The sequence below is a fragment of the Equus przewalskii genome, chromosome 2 (genome assembly GCF_037783145.1).
Source record: "Equus przewalskii isolate Varuska chromosome 2, EquPr2, whole genome shotgun sequence".
NCBI classification, from domain to species: Eukaryota; Metazoa; Chordata; class Mammalia; order Perissodactyla; family Equidae; genus Equus; species Equus przewalskii.
Genome location: NC_091832.1, coordinates 21,696,704 through 21,711,108, shown reverse-complemented (window position 1 = coordinate 21,711,108; position 14,405 = coordinate 21,696,704). Strand labels below are relative to the sequence as shown.

At 38.6% G+C, this 14,405-nt stretch overlaps 1 protein-coding gene across 19 annotated transcripts in view; it reads left to right on the top strand.

The window, feature by feature from the left end:
• Positions 1-6,914, top strand: part of ZMYM4 (zinc finger MYM-type containing 4) — a 168,033-nt gene extending 161,119 nt beyond the window's left edge. For all 19 annotated transcript variants that reach the window (XM_070610328.1, XM_070610341.1, XM_070610333.1 and 16 more), the window contains 3 exons: positions 603-851; positions 3,120-3,249; positions 4,405-6,914. In XM_070610328.1, the coding sequence (XP_070466429.1) occupies positions 603-851; positions 3,120-3,249; positions 4,405-4,612 (587 nt within the window). In that variant the 3' untranslated portion in view covers positions 4,613-6,914. The remainder of the gene's footprint in view (positions 1-602; positions 852-3,119; positions 3,250-4,404) is intronic.
• Positions 6,915-14,405: the final 7,491 nt, after the last annotated feature.

Genomic DNA, 14,405 nt, shown 5'->3' with positions numbered 1-14,405 from the left:
GATGTTAGCTAAATAAAGATCAAACCGGTTAACAGTAAGTGTAATAATCTCAAACAGGAGTCTGCAGACTGTGGCCTGTGGGCCGCATTTGGTCTGCTGCCTATTTCTGTATAGTCTGTAAGTTAAAAGTGGTTTTTACATTTTTAAATGGCTGGGAAAAAATCTAAAGAATGTTTTGTGGCATGTGAAAATTGTATGAAATTCAAATTTGTGTCTATAAATTAATTTTATTGGTATATAGCCACAGCTACTTGTTTCGGTATTATCTACAGCTCCTTATCTTCCACAACAACAAAGTTGTTCAGCGCCTCTGTGGCCCACAATGCTTAAAATATTTACCATCCGGCCCCTTGCAGACAAAGTTTGCCAACCCCTGGTCTGAAATAACCATAGATTAAAAGTGTTTCAGGGGAATGCTCACAATGTTTCTTCAGCAGAATCATCTGCCCTTTTTTCTGTGGTGCCTTTTCTGTTTTTCTGTGTAAAGAAGAGGAGGAAAGAGGGGTTTCCCTTCGTTGTCTTCCTGTCTGAGAATTTAGAAGTTGCTTAGTCCTCCTGAGCAGGAGCTTAGTACTGCTTCTTGTTCCCCTTCTTCTGTCCAGGTTACATGTTCTCTCGCATTGAAGAAGAGCATTTGTGGGAATGCAAACAGCTGGGCGCGTACTCACCAATTGTCCTCTTGAACACCCTTCTTTTCTTCAATACCAAATACTTTCAACTAAAGAATGTTACTGAGCACTTGAAGCTTTCCTTTGCCCACGTGATGAGACGGACCAGGACTCTGAAGTACAGTACCAAGATGACGTATCTGAGGTTCTTTCCACCTTTACAAAAGCAGGAGTCCGAACCAGGTGTGTGGTGGCGTTTGTAAGATTTCTATTCAAATAGAGACTTATGGCAGAGGAGTAATTGTAAATTCTAGACATGGGTAAATGTAGCTTTGGTATAACATTTAAATCCTTTTCTTTATTTTCAAGGCTAGGTTAAAGGCTTGCCTCAACCTGAGAAGAATCACTTGCTTTAGTATACTTTTGTTGGCTTCTAAATTAGAAATTCTTATTTAATTGATCTAGGGTACAGCCCCAATAATCTGCATTTTAAAACTTCCCAGGGAATTTAAATACGCAGCCAAAGTTGAGAATCACTGATTTAGAGGCCACAGATGAGTCGATTGCCGGTTAAAAGGAACCTGCTTAACTTTTCAACTGCTGTTTCTAAATCTTGGTTTGACCAGAGCGCACCCTCTTTTAGTTAACATTGTCAAATTCTGAAGGAACTTAAAAGCTGGCCTAGAGTATACTGCTTTTGTACAGCAGTGACAGTTTTATTAGAAGGTTTATAGTCTTGCACTCCAAAAACAGCCTATTATATAATAGTTTGTTTTTAATGTTAAAAAATTAATATTTCTATTATGGAACTAGAAATTAGATTTATTAATTTTGACCAAAATTGTAAGTTCTAAAACTCCCAAAATTAAGTTGTACTTCCTTGGGATAAGAGTGAAATATATATTTTGAATGTGGGAATTTAAAATTACTGAAACTAAAAATCTGTAAAGAATAATTGTAGGGGCTGGCCCAGTTGCATAGTGGTTATGTTCATGCATTCCACTTTGGCAGCCCAGAGTTCACAGATTTAGGTCCTGGGCATGGACCTGCACTGCACACTGCTCCTCAAGCCATGCTGTGGTGGCATCCCACATACAAAATAGAGGACGATTGGCACAGAGATCAGCTCAGCAACATTCTTCCTCAAGCAAAAAGAGGAAGATTGGCAACTGATGTTAGCTCAGGGCCAGTCTTCCTCACCCCCCCCCCCGCAAAAAATTGTGATGTTCATCTTTGTGTTAACTTTATCTCAGTTGCTCCTTTACTTTAGAAAATACTAGGATTAGCTTGCTTTTCCACCACACGTCTATGTCCTTGTTCCTTCATTTTGTTCATATATAGCCCACTTAGTGCTCTTAATTGATACTAATTGGGGGAGGGGGAGGCAATCAGGTAACATTTCTGTGTTTTCTGATTAGGTACTTGACAAAATTGGTAGTTCAGTTCAGCTTGTTTTCTGAATAAGTAACTAGCAAAGTCTTTCTCTTTAAGTAGCCTCTAAATAGAGAACTGGGATGAATTTTGTTTAGTAACTAATGCAGGAAGCTCAGGAAAGTTCTCTGCCACTTGTTAAGAGGAGCTATAAGAAGAGAAGAAAAGGGCCTGGCCTGGTGGCATAGCGGTTAAGTTCACGTGCTCTGCTTTGGTGGCCCAGGGTTCTCCGATTCGGATCCCAGACCTACACACCGCTTATCAAGCCATGCTGTGGCAGATGTCCCACATATAAAAAATAGGGAAAGATGGGCACAGGTGTTAGCTCAGGGCCGATCTTCTCAGCAAAGAGAGGAGGATTGGCAATGAATGTTAGCTCAGGGCTAATCTTCCTCAAAAGAAAAAAGAAGGAGGAAAAGAAAACCTTTTTCTTCAGGTTCTCAGATCCATCTCCTGTTGTCTTAAAGGTTGAATGGAGAAAGAGGGAAAGAAACAGCCCACTTTCCCTGTCTGCACACTGGCTTCTTTCTAATAATCCTTGGCCTCTACAAAATTCTGTTGGTGAAAAAGGGTTTGCTCTTTTCTTATCAAATGGTCAGCTTTACTGAGAATTTCTTTTCCCAACAAAGACTCTATTTCTCATAATTCTATGACAAATAAAAGAAACTTGAACAAATGCCCCACAGTAGACATATTTTCACCTAGAGGTGCCAGCTTCTGTGTCAGTCTCTACTGTAGGAGAAGAGCACGTGGAACCCCCTTCTCCTGCTTTGTCCCTCTGTGGCTTCAGAGCCCCATGCCTAGTAAAATTCTTAATGCCCCCTCTCCAGCACGGTGTGTTTTGCCTGCTGCCTCCACTGTGGTGAGCAGGGGACATTACATTTTTGTTCACTGTTATTAACCCAGCACTTAAAATAATATCCAGCACTGCCACAGGTGCTCAGTAAGTGTTTGTTGAATGAGTAAGTGAAACGAAGGGGGAGGGAGTGACAGTTCTGATTGGAAGCAAAGCTCATTGGGTGTTTTGAGACTTGAAGAAAAGACTTTTCTAATCTTTTGATTATGACTTCCTGTCTCAAGATAAACTAACTGTTGGCAAGAGGAAACGAAATGAAGATGATGAGCTTCCGGTGGGTGTGGAGATGGCAGAGAATACTGATAACCCACTAAGATGCCCCGTCCGACTTTACGAGTTTTACCTGTCAAAATGGTAAGTGATCTTCATCTGAGCTAGATAGAGCACACGGCAAAAGGATGTTAACATATTTTGGATTTCAGATGCTTGAATATCAGAAATATAGCTGACCTATGACTTGAGACAAGGATTTACCTCTAATTTCTTTTTTTCCCCATTCTCGTATCTCGTACCTGGATTTTGAACCAAGAAACAAACTGGTTTATCTTGATAATTTTCTTTTCTGAAAATCTCTTCAAAAGCAAGAATCACTGCCATTGTTTGGTCTTTACAACCCTGTGACTCAGCGTTTATGTGATATCTAAACTGCTGTGATTTTATTATTTATATAGGGAAGAAATTTAGAGAACAGGTCATAGTGCTAAACCTATAAATAGAAATATGTATTTTTAAGAAATTGAAGTTTTGTAGTAGTTTTTTTCTTACAGAAGCTTTTTGACTGTAGAGTTGTAAGATCCACACTAAAGCACTTTTTCTCAAGGAAATACAGTGACTGCGTTTGCCGTTTGATATTGTGATTGTAGTGCTCCTGGGGTTCGTGCCAGGACACTGGGCCCTGAGGATACATGGTTCTCAGCTATAGTGTCACATGTGCATTGAATTTTTTGGTTGCTCCTAGTAGCCTTTTGTTTTGTTTTGTTTTTTGAGGAGGATTATCCCTGAGCTAAGATCTGCCGCCAATCTTCTTTTTGCCAAGGAAGACTGGCCCTGAGCTAACATCTGTGCCCATCTTCCTCTACTTTACATATGGGACGCCTGCCACAGCATGGCTTGCCAAGCGGTGCTAGGTCCGTGCCCAGGAGCTGAACCGGCGAACCCCGGGCTGCCAAAGCAGAACGTGCGAACTTAACTGCTGCACCACCAGAGTGGCCCCTAGTAGCCTTTTAAGCACGAAAATTTGGGAAGGGTTTGCACTTTGTCTTCTAACAACATTATACTCACTTCCAATCTAGTGTGATTTCTTGAGTGTGGGAATAAAGATACAGAGTTAAAGGTCGGTCCTGGGGGAAAATGCCTATAAACTTACTTACCTCTGGGTGTATTGCTTGTCTGTGGTACTAGTCACAGTAGGGAAAAGTTGAGAGCCATTATATTAAAGAGTAGTTATATATTTCCTCTACTCTCTGATCCCCAGTTTTCGTTTTCTTTTTCTTTTTTTCCTGTGGATAGTTCTGAAAGTGTGAAGCAGAGGAATGACGTGTTTTATCTTCAACCTGAGCGCGCCTGTGTTCCGAATAGCCCTATGTGGTACTCCACATTCGCAATAGACCCTGGGACCCTGGACACCATGTTAACACGTATTCTCATGGTGAGGGAAGTACATGAAGAACTTGCCAAAGCCAAATCAGAAGACTCTGATGTTGAATTATCAGATTAAAGCTGAAGTGAGGTTCCTATTTTCATACGCATTGGTATGCACCAAACTGTGAATGCATCCAGCTTTGGAAAACGATGTATAGTCCAAGTCCTCTTGACTTGATTATAAGATAATGGGAAACAGACGACTCGTGAACCACAGTGTGGATGTACAAATGAAAACTGAAGGAAGAATATGGACTGAGAAATGTTGTTCTTTGGCAGTGATATAGTTCTTAGACATCTTCAGAATGACTAACCAATTTCTCTGAGTGGTGCATAATCTTATTTTGTTTGGGAATAACAAATTGTGGAATATTTTTAAGGAAACTGTTGTATAAAACTCTGCCATAGTAACCTTAGACCTTAGAGAGGTAGCTTTGGAGTGAGCCTTGGCTGCAGTAGGCTGCTCGGGTAAGCCCTATGTAAGAGTCAGGGGAGACATCAGGACAGAGCCGAGAGTGACATCACAAGAGGGCTGCGGGACCCAGACTTGAAGACCCAATAAAAATACTCAACTTTTTTTTAAAAGGTAGAGAGTGAAGTGGTCTTGATTTTGATTTTCACTGCCAAGCCAATTCTGTGAAGGATAGAAGCCTCTGGTGCTTTTGCCCTGGGCCCCTCACATCAAGGAAAAAGGCCTTCACTGCTGTGCACACAGCCGTGTGTCCCTTTCACTTTCTGGGTCTAGTCTTCTCAGCTGCGCGTCTGGATGTGGGTAAATTAAGGTAAACGGGCTGAAACTCTGCAAACTGATTATGCACACAGAAAATCTATGGAGCCCAGTAGACGCCCCCTCCAAGTGTCTTGAAATGTTTGTAGAAAACCCACTAAAATGCCCACTTCTCTGGGTGTCAGCCTTTATTGCTGCTGTTTCATAGCATGAGCTGTGGTACACAGAAATGGGGGTTCTCCTTTTGTTTTTGTTTTATCCCCAAATGGCAGCTTTTCTCCCATTGTTTTATCTTCCTAAGTAATTCCTCTTATTTTATCTTTTACACCAGTTTCTGGAGGCCCTTGTCATTTCAGAAGGAATGGTCTCTCTCCTTACTCTGGCAAACCTGTGGGTGATTCCACAAAGACACAGTATTACTTAGCTATCAGAATTATGGTAGAAAAGGTTCTAGTATGTTCCTATATAAAGCATTTGAAGATGACCTTGTTGCCCTAAGAAACTTGAAAATAGGGGTTCTGGGGTTAGGATACAGAGACATTGAGTGTCCTGCATATCCACAAGCAGGTCTTCTCATAGCATTGTTCCAGAGTCTAGCTGTTTCAGTACTCCTACGAGGATTGCAAGTCATAGGTGTGTTTGGCATATCAGTCCGTCTCCCTCATCTCCATTCTCAGTTTCTTCCCCACAGAATTTTGAATCAAAGCTTTTGTGATGTTGGCCAATCACAGAGCTTCTTTAGCCTGAGGTTAATTTGACCGTGTAATAGAAATGAGAAAAGTCCAAAAAGCCGCTTAGAAATTTTAACCTTGAAAGACTTTTCAATATGTCCCATTTTTTAGATGGGAGTGGCAGGGTTTTTTGTTTTTTTTTTTTTAAATAAAAAGAACGTCATTTAACTATAGTAAAAATTTAAAAGTAGGCCTTTTGACATTGTGTACTTGATGGTTCTGTCCCTCTGCCTGTAACAAATTTCATTTTTGTTCCCAAAAACTGTGTGAAAGAAGTAAATCTGCCCCAATTCTGTATGATTAATTCCATCTGTGTTTGTCATTTCTGACTGGAAAACAACTTCCTTCCAGACCTTGTCTGGTGTGGGGGAGAAACCATTGGATTGTCTGATAAGTCTGCCAATAAACTGTCCAGAAACATCAGGGGTAATAGTCCCCACTATACGAATTCTATGGTTTGTATAAACACTAACATTTCCCCTTCCGTAGCTGTATGGAAAACAAATATTGTTGGCATAGTAGGTAAATTGTTTTGAAACACCAGAGAGGAAAAAATCTGTATCTTTTAACTGAGAACAGCCAATACCCAGGAAAATGACTGTATCAGGGTTTCAACTGCATGTCAGTCCACAGAGCTGTCCAGACCCTAAATTAACTTGTAAAAGAAAATATGGATTAATTATTGGTCATTCCTCATAAGTGTAGCTGTTGATATGTGTGTCAGATTATTTGCTTTTTTTATTTTATTAAAATTACGTAAAATTATTTTTTTTTCCCCAGGGGAGGAAAACAACATCAAACAAGAGAAACATCTAAATTACCCTTTCTGTTGTTCTTTGTTTGTTAACCACTTTTGGGTTTTCCCCTTGCAGAAACCACAGAAATATTCCCTTAGAATAAAATAGTATATTTGTATTTGATGGGTGATTTATTCCTTTTCTTTATGTCTTGAAAGAGTTTTAAGTATTTTTTCTGTTTGGCCCTATTGGTATTACCCAACAGATGGTATATTACAAAGAGAGGAGTTTTCAGAAAATAAATTATTTGATTTTTACTCAGTCCAGTAAACATACTATTTCATTGAAAAGTCTTTTCAGTTTTCTTTTTTCCATCAAAAGACTTATTCCAGTTTTTAGTTAACTTATTAAGTATATTCAAAGCCCTGAAAGCTAGAAATATCAGGTATCAGGTGTATATTTTGTTTCAGGCAAACTTTTTTGAGATTTTCAAAGCTGGAATTGGTTCAGCTTGAATGATTTTGAAATTGTGACATTAGAATTAAGAATATATCCATTCTTAAGTATAAATACATATTTAATTTGGGAATGTGAGACTAAATGGCATTTTCCTTAGACTCTAGAGCTATGTGGTATTGTGCAAATATACCTTCAAATTCCGTGTAGACTGTTTCTGTTGCCCGCCCTGTGGCTTCCCTAATTTTGTAAAACAGTAGTTTTCTAAAACATCTAAAGTAAAATGAGTTCCTGTAAATGAATCTTAGTTTTCCAAGCAAATTAAAATCTTTAATTTTCCCTGCGGATAAAAAGGTTTCCTATGATATCGAGTTGAAAGTTTAGAAAAAAATTAAGCAATAATACCGCCAGTTCCTCTTGTCTATCATCATCATACTTGATCATCATCATTTTAAAAGCAATAATTGTGAGGCGTTATTACGGAGTAGGAAGTGCCGAAGCTTTTGGAGCCTAGTCTTCCACTTACTGGCTGTATTGTTTTAGGTAAATCACTTAACCTGTCTGTGCCTCAGTTTCTCATAAAGTGAGGATAATAATAACTCTTTTACAACATGTGCCTGGCACACGGCAGGCTTTCAAATGTCAAGTATTTTTTATTATACACAAATTGCTAGGCATGTAGTAAGATTTTAAGTAAATGTTAATTCCCCTGGTACAGTCTAAATTTTCACTAAGTTCAGTGCTTCAGATTCTGCAAAATATAATACCCTACATGATCAGTTCTATACATTTGAATCACATATTTGGAATAACTAAATACTATATATAATAAATCATACATTCTTCACTCATGCTTATGTGTGTATGAAGAGTAATCAACGTCAGAAATCCATCGATGTACATCACTACATTGAAGAAGGGAAGAAGTGCATGGTATGTCAATAGATACAAGAGCATGGGATATAGTTTATCTTTCTTTTTTTAATTGGAGAAACTCTGTGGAATTTCTTTTACTCGGTAATGGTTATGTACCATCACTCAGGAACAAGACAACTGTATAACAACATACAAACAATATACATCTCCCCACTTTTTCCGTCATTAACAGGAATCCCTGACCCCATGTTTCAGCTGGGCAGTAGCTTCCTTGGGAAGAGATTGTATTTTCCAGGCTACCTTGCAACTAGGTGTAACTAAGTTTGACCAATGAGGTGGGAGCAGAAGTAAGTTTATAACTGCCAGGCCGCATCCTTAAAAGGAAAGGGCTTGCCTGCCTTTTCTAATTTCCCCTTTCCCATGAATTAATGGGATGAATGTGAATGTGGTCATGGCAAACTAGTTTTGTCTCTGTGGGAAAGGGCAGCATATCAAAGGACATTAACCACGTAAGGCAGAGCCACTTATCTCCTGAACTGCCTGCTAGCTGAGACGGTCACACAGGAAAGAAAGAAACCTTCCATCTTACTTAAACCGTTGTTATTTGGTCTCCATTAAAGTAGCCAAACCAATATCCTAATTAAGAGACCTACTATGCCCGGTATTGTGCTACTATTTAACATAGGACCAGAAGCTCTGATCCAGACTGTAACGAAGGAAAAAGAGAGAAAGAGATTATCAGGATTGAAAAGTGAGAAATAAAACTCATTATTTTAAAGTCATTATTTTCAGATTCAGGAATATCTACATTAAAAAAACAAGAGAAACAACAAACTATTAAAAATAAGTTTAAGTAAGGATGCCAGCTACAAACTATGTTTATAAAAATGTCAAGCATTTTTCTACAAGAGCAATAGTCAATTAGATAATGTAATTAAAAGCAAAAGATAGTAGCAACAAAAGCTGTATTTAATAAGAATGCACAAGACCCATATGTTCGTTCTAGTAGATGGTGTTGGAAAACTGGCTGTATACCTGGAGAAAAATTAAACAGGATACCTAACTAGCATCATGTCCAAAGGTGGGCTCTCGATGGATTAAAGGTCTAAATATGAAAGGTAAATTTAAAAATTAGTAGAACTATAAGAGAATGTTGTGATCAGGGGAGGGAAAAAGCTTCTTAAATAAAATCCCCCAAACACAAAACATGGAGAAAAAATTTTTGTATCAGAATTTAAGACGTTTGTCAGTAAAGTTTGACAAACAAATGACAGGCTTGGAGAAGATACTTGAAATGTGTAAAACCACTAAAGGATTTATATCTAGAATATACAAAAAAATGCTGAATTGTAAAGAAAATTCAACAAAGGATAATGAATAGATAGTTCATAGAAGAGAAACCCAAAAGAGTAACAGGTATATGAAGAGATGTTCAAACTCATTAGTGATCATGGGTTTTTTTTTTTAAAAGAGCTATCACTTTACATCCTTAAGACTGTACAAAATTAGAAAAATGGACAATGCCAAGTGTTAGTGGTGATGTAGGGGTATAAACTATAAACCCTTAGATTTTGCAAGAATAAATGTAGAACTGTATGTACAATCTGGAGGGCAATCTTAAACATCAAGTTAAAGAAGTTTGATGGTTTTTACTAAGAAATTTCCCTCCTTTTCATTAAATAAAAGATTAATATTATCAAATGCTTTTTTTCAGTGTCTATATAATCATATAATTTTTATTCACTTAATGAAATGCATTGATGGATTTTTCTGATGTTGAACCATCTTTGCATTCCTTGAAAAAAAACCCTAATTGATCATGATATATTTGTTTATATATACTATTGGATTAGATATATAACATTTATGAAGTTAAGGACATTTCCTTCTATTCCTAGTTTGCCATGAGTTTTTCTTTGAATTATAAATGTGTTGAATGTATCAAATGCTTTTTTTTTTGCATTTATTGTATTTGTCATCTTATTTTTCTGCCTTTATTAATGTTGGAAGTGCATCAGTAGATCTTATGTTGAATGGTTCTTACATTCTTTGGGTAAACCCTGGTTGATTTAAAAATGTATTTGTACTGTTAGGTTTGGCTACCTAATATCTTACTTAGTTTTTGTTTTGTTTTTGCATCTATAGTCACAAATGAAATATTTCTTAAATTTTTTTTCTTGAATTCTTATCTGATCTTGGAATCACTGTTACCTTAGTCTCAAAAAGAGTTGGGCAAGTTTTATTCCTTTTCCATTTTGTGGAACAACTTATATAAAACTTCTGTTCTTGAAAGTATAGTCAAACTATAAAATTTTTAATTCTGTCTTTTTTTTAATCCCTCTAAGGGGAAGTCTATGGCCATTTTAATTTACTTAATGCTCACTGGTCTATTCAAGTTTTGGTGTCTTGTCAATTTGGATTTTTATATTTCTCCGCAATTTTCTCAGTTTCATCTATATGTTCGGGTTTATTAGCATATGGTTCATAATTATTTCCTTCTTCCATTCTGTATTTTTTATTTGCTTTTTCTCTTTTTCCTGATCAGTCTTAATCTATCTTACAATCTTTTCAAAGAACCATCATTTGGTTTTGTCAGTCTCTTTTCCATTTTTTTCTGATTTTATTACTATTTTTCTTCATTTATTTTTTTTCCTGTTGTTCATTCTCTAAATTGTTGAATTGAATGATTGCTTCTTTCATTCTTAATCTTTTGTGTTTCCTGAAAGTGATTTCATGAAATGAAAAATGATTTCAAATCTATATTATTTCCCTCTCAGTTCTACTTTAGCTGTGTTTCCAGATTCAGACCTAATGATTTTCATTAGTCCATTGTAGACATTTTCTCATTTCCTTTTTTAACCCTAGGATTATCCATTCTCCCTTTCTTTGCCTGAAATTTTGTCAGTTTTCAGGCTGTTTTTGAGGTATACTAATATCCATGGGGGGAAAAAATCCACGATACTTAACATCTTCTTGATTAATTGTTCTTTCTTGTCACTAATCTCCCACCTTTTTTCTTTTTTGCGTTGAATCCTGTCTTATCAGATGCTATAATTGCTTCCCCAGCTTTCTCTTGGTTAATATTTGCCTGGTAGTGTTTTTTCCATCACTTTTGCCCTGAATTGTTGGATTTTCTTTTAAAGAATTCATACTGAGTCTTACTAATTTTTTAGTCACTTATTTATATCAGTATAGACTCATGGATTCCTATTTTATTCATTAGGCTCTAATCTGATACTCTCTTTTATTTTGATACTCAAATTGTCCTAGATTTGACCAATGGAAGCCTTTTCTGGCTGGCTCCTGTGTCCTTCTGACATTGTCCCCATCATTTTTTCAGCTTTTACTTACTCAAAACAAGATGTTCCGGGATTGTTTTGTACTTTCCTGCCCCAGTCTTGGAATCAACCGTGGAGCCCTAAAGCCTTAGCACTTGGTGCATTCATTGCTACTAAGGTAGAATTGTTTCTGTGCCCTGTCGGTTAGAATCAGTCAGTTCATAAATATGTACACATATTTATATAACTGTATACAACTCTGTCTGTGAGTTCATACCAATTCTTGCAATTCCATTTCAACCCCTCAAGGTTCTTTCTAGCCTCCTCCCTTTCCACGTTGATAAATAGTTGCTCAAAGCAGTGAGAAATCTGCTCCCATTATCCTCAGTGTATGCACTTAGTTTCTCTATTAACTTATTTGCACAGTGTAATCAGTCTCCTAACGGTCCCAGCCACCCCCTGCCTCACTGCTCTGCGGTTGGGCTGCCCCGCTGTGGCAGCGCTCTCCAGCGGCTTCCCTGGGCTCCAGGCTCACAGTTACTCGGTGCATTGACTCCCTCCGACACTAATGTCTCCATGCAGGGAGGGCAAGTGAAGATGGAGAAGAAGGCGTGAGAGTCGGTCTGTGGTTAGGTTGAAGATATTTCCGTTCATTTTGTCTACTGCTGTTAGACCTTATTTCTGCTGTTACTTCACAAGTTCTACTTACTGTACTTTTCCTTTGCTTTCTATTGAGAAGCGATGGAAAATTTTCTTAATACATTCTGTTTATATTTTTATTGATGTTACTGAGTACTAATCATGTTTGTTTACCCCTGTTGGTTTCCTTAATTACATCTGAATCTTCTTCCTCGTAAGACTTTATGATACTCTTAGGTTCCTTTGGTCTTCTCAGTCTTACCGTGTAGCTATATTTTAGAATTTTGGTTCTGATTGTTAATATACTGTTTCCCCCATTGGTTCTAGTTGTTTCAGACTACAAACTTTGCCAAAGAATTTATTTGCCCCCCCTTCCTCTATCTCTTCGCGTGTCTAAATTTATTTTTTGTATTTAACCACTTCTTCCAAGAATATTTTTTAAATGGGTCTTTTGTGAAAAAATTTCTGAAGTCTTATATCCCTGAGAATATTTTTTATTATGCTTTGTGGTTTTTTGTGGGGGTTGTGTGTGTGTGTGTTTTGTTTTTTTGAGGAAGATTAGCCCTGAGCTAACTGCTGCCAATCCTCCTCTTTTTGCTGAGGAAGACTGGCCTTGAGCTAACATCCGTGCCCATGTTCCTCCACTTTATAAGTAGGACGCCTACCACAGCATGGCTTGCCAAGCGGTGCCATGTCCGCACCTGGCATACGAACCGGTGAACCCCAGGCCACCAAAGCTGAACGTGGGAACTTAACGCTGTGCCACCGGGCCGGCCCCTGTTTTTTTTTTAAAGATTGGCACCTGAGCTAACAACTGTTGCTAATTGTCTTCGGTTTTTTTTTTCTTCTCCTCAAAGTCCCCCAGCACATAGTTGCATATTCTAGTTGTGAGTGCCTCTGTTTGTGCTATGTGGGACGCCGCCTCAACGTGACCTGATGAGTGGTGCCGTGTCCACACCCAGGATCTGAGCCAGCAAAACCCTGGGCCGCCAAAACAGAGCGTTCGAACTCAACCACTCGGCCCCCCATTCATTATATTTTTTGTACTTAGTATTTCCACTTGGTTCTTGTTCTTGTTTCATATTGCTAATATTTCCTTGTATGTTTATTGTGCTGTATTTTCAATTCTTGGTTAGAGAGTATAGCTTAGTTTGTTCTCTCTGGGGACCAGGGGTTGCACTCCTCAGGCAGGATCTGGTTATTTGGGCCTGTGAGCTCGTGTTCTTCAGAGCGCCAGCTCCTCTCGTAGCATTTATTGGTGAAGGGCCAAGGCCAGGCCCCATTCTGTCCCTCCCAATGACCTTAAGAAGGGGGCTGTGACCTTCAGGCACGTCACAGTCACTGTGGACCACTCCACCAGCACCTGCTCACAGATTTACCTTCAGACCCTTAGGAAGAAGCAGCAATTCCTAGTTGCCATCTACCAGCCCAGGGACTTTGGAGGGGGAAAGGGTTTTAATCTCAAGAGCAGCTGCCTAGCCCACCCCTCTTCACCATGGCAGAGCTTTTGAGCTGGCCTGATGGTGTCCCACTGACACCAGTGACTTGGCTGATTGTCCTGTGTACAGCGAGAGTAGACATTTCACTGCTGTCCTACCTCCCCTTACGGTTTATGATGACCTTCAGTCTTCTGGGGTTCTTACAGGATTTGGGGGGATTTCTTGTTGGTTTTGATTTTGGCTTGGTTTTCGGTGGTAGTTCCTCAGATTGATGCTATTTCCTAAGGCGTATTGTTTTCCTAGGGTTAATTTTTGGAGCCTCTTTCACACTCTCTCTGTCTCTCTCTCTCTGAAGACTGTCGCTGAGCTAACATCCGTGCCAGTCTTCTCTATTTTGTATGTGGGTTGCCGCCACAGCATGGCTTGAGGACTGGTGTGCATGTCCGCACCTGGGATCCAAACCCACAAACTCCGGGCCACTGAAGCTGAGCACACAAACTTAACTGCTGCACCACCGGGCTGGCCCATCCCTTTATTCTCAATCTTTCTGTGATATCTTTTAGGTGTTTCTCTTGTAAATAGAGTATACGATTTATATCCATCTGTGAACTTCTGTTTGGAGGAGGTGGTGGTGGTTTTAATATCCAGTCTGACAACTTGTTGCCTTTATTAAGTGATCAGATTTTTAATGCTGCTTTTTTCCCCTCTGTTCCTGCTTTCTGTTTGGTTGATTGAAGTATTTTAATTTTTTTCTTTCTTTGGTTTAGATATTACATATTCTAGTTCTGAATTTTTATTGGCTTTCCCAATATTTATAATATGAATGCCTGACTTAAACTCTGATCAGCATTTTTACTGTCCCCCTGTGGAAGGACTTTAGATTACTTTCATTTCAGTCACCACTTGACCACTGTCTCATATGGTATTGTTCAGTATTTTCATTCCGTCTCTTTAACTCCCAAATATACTACCTGGGAACTGACTAG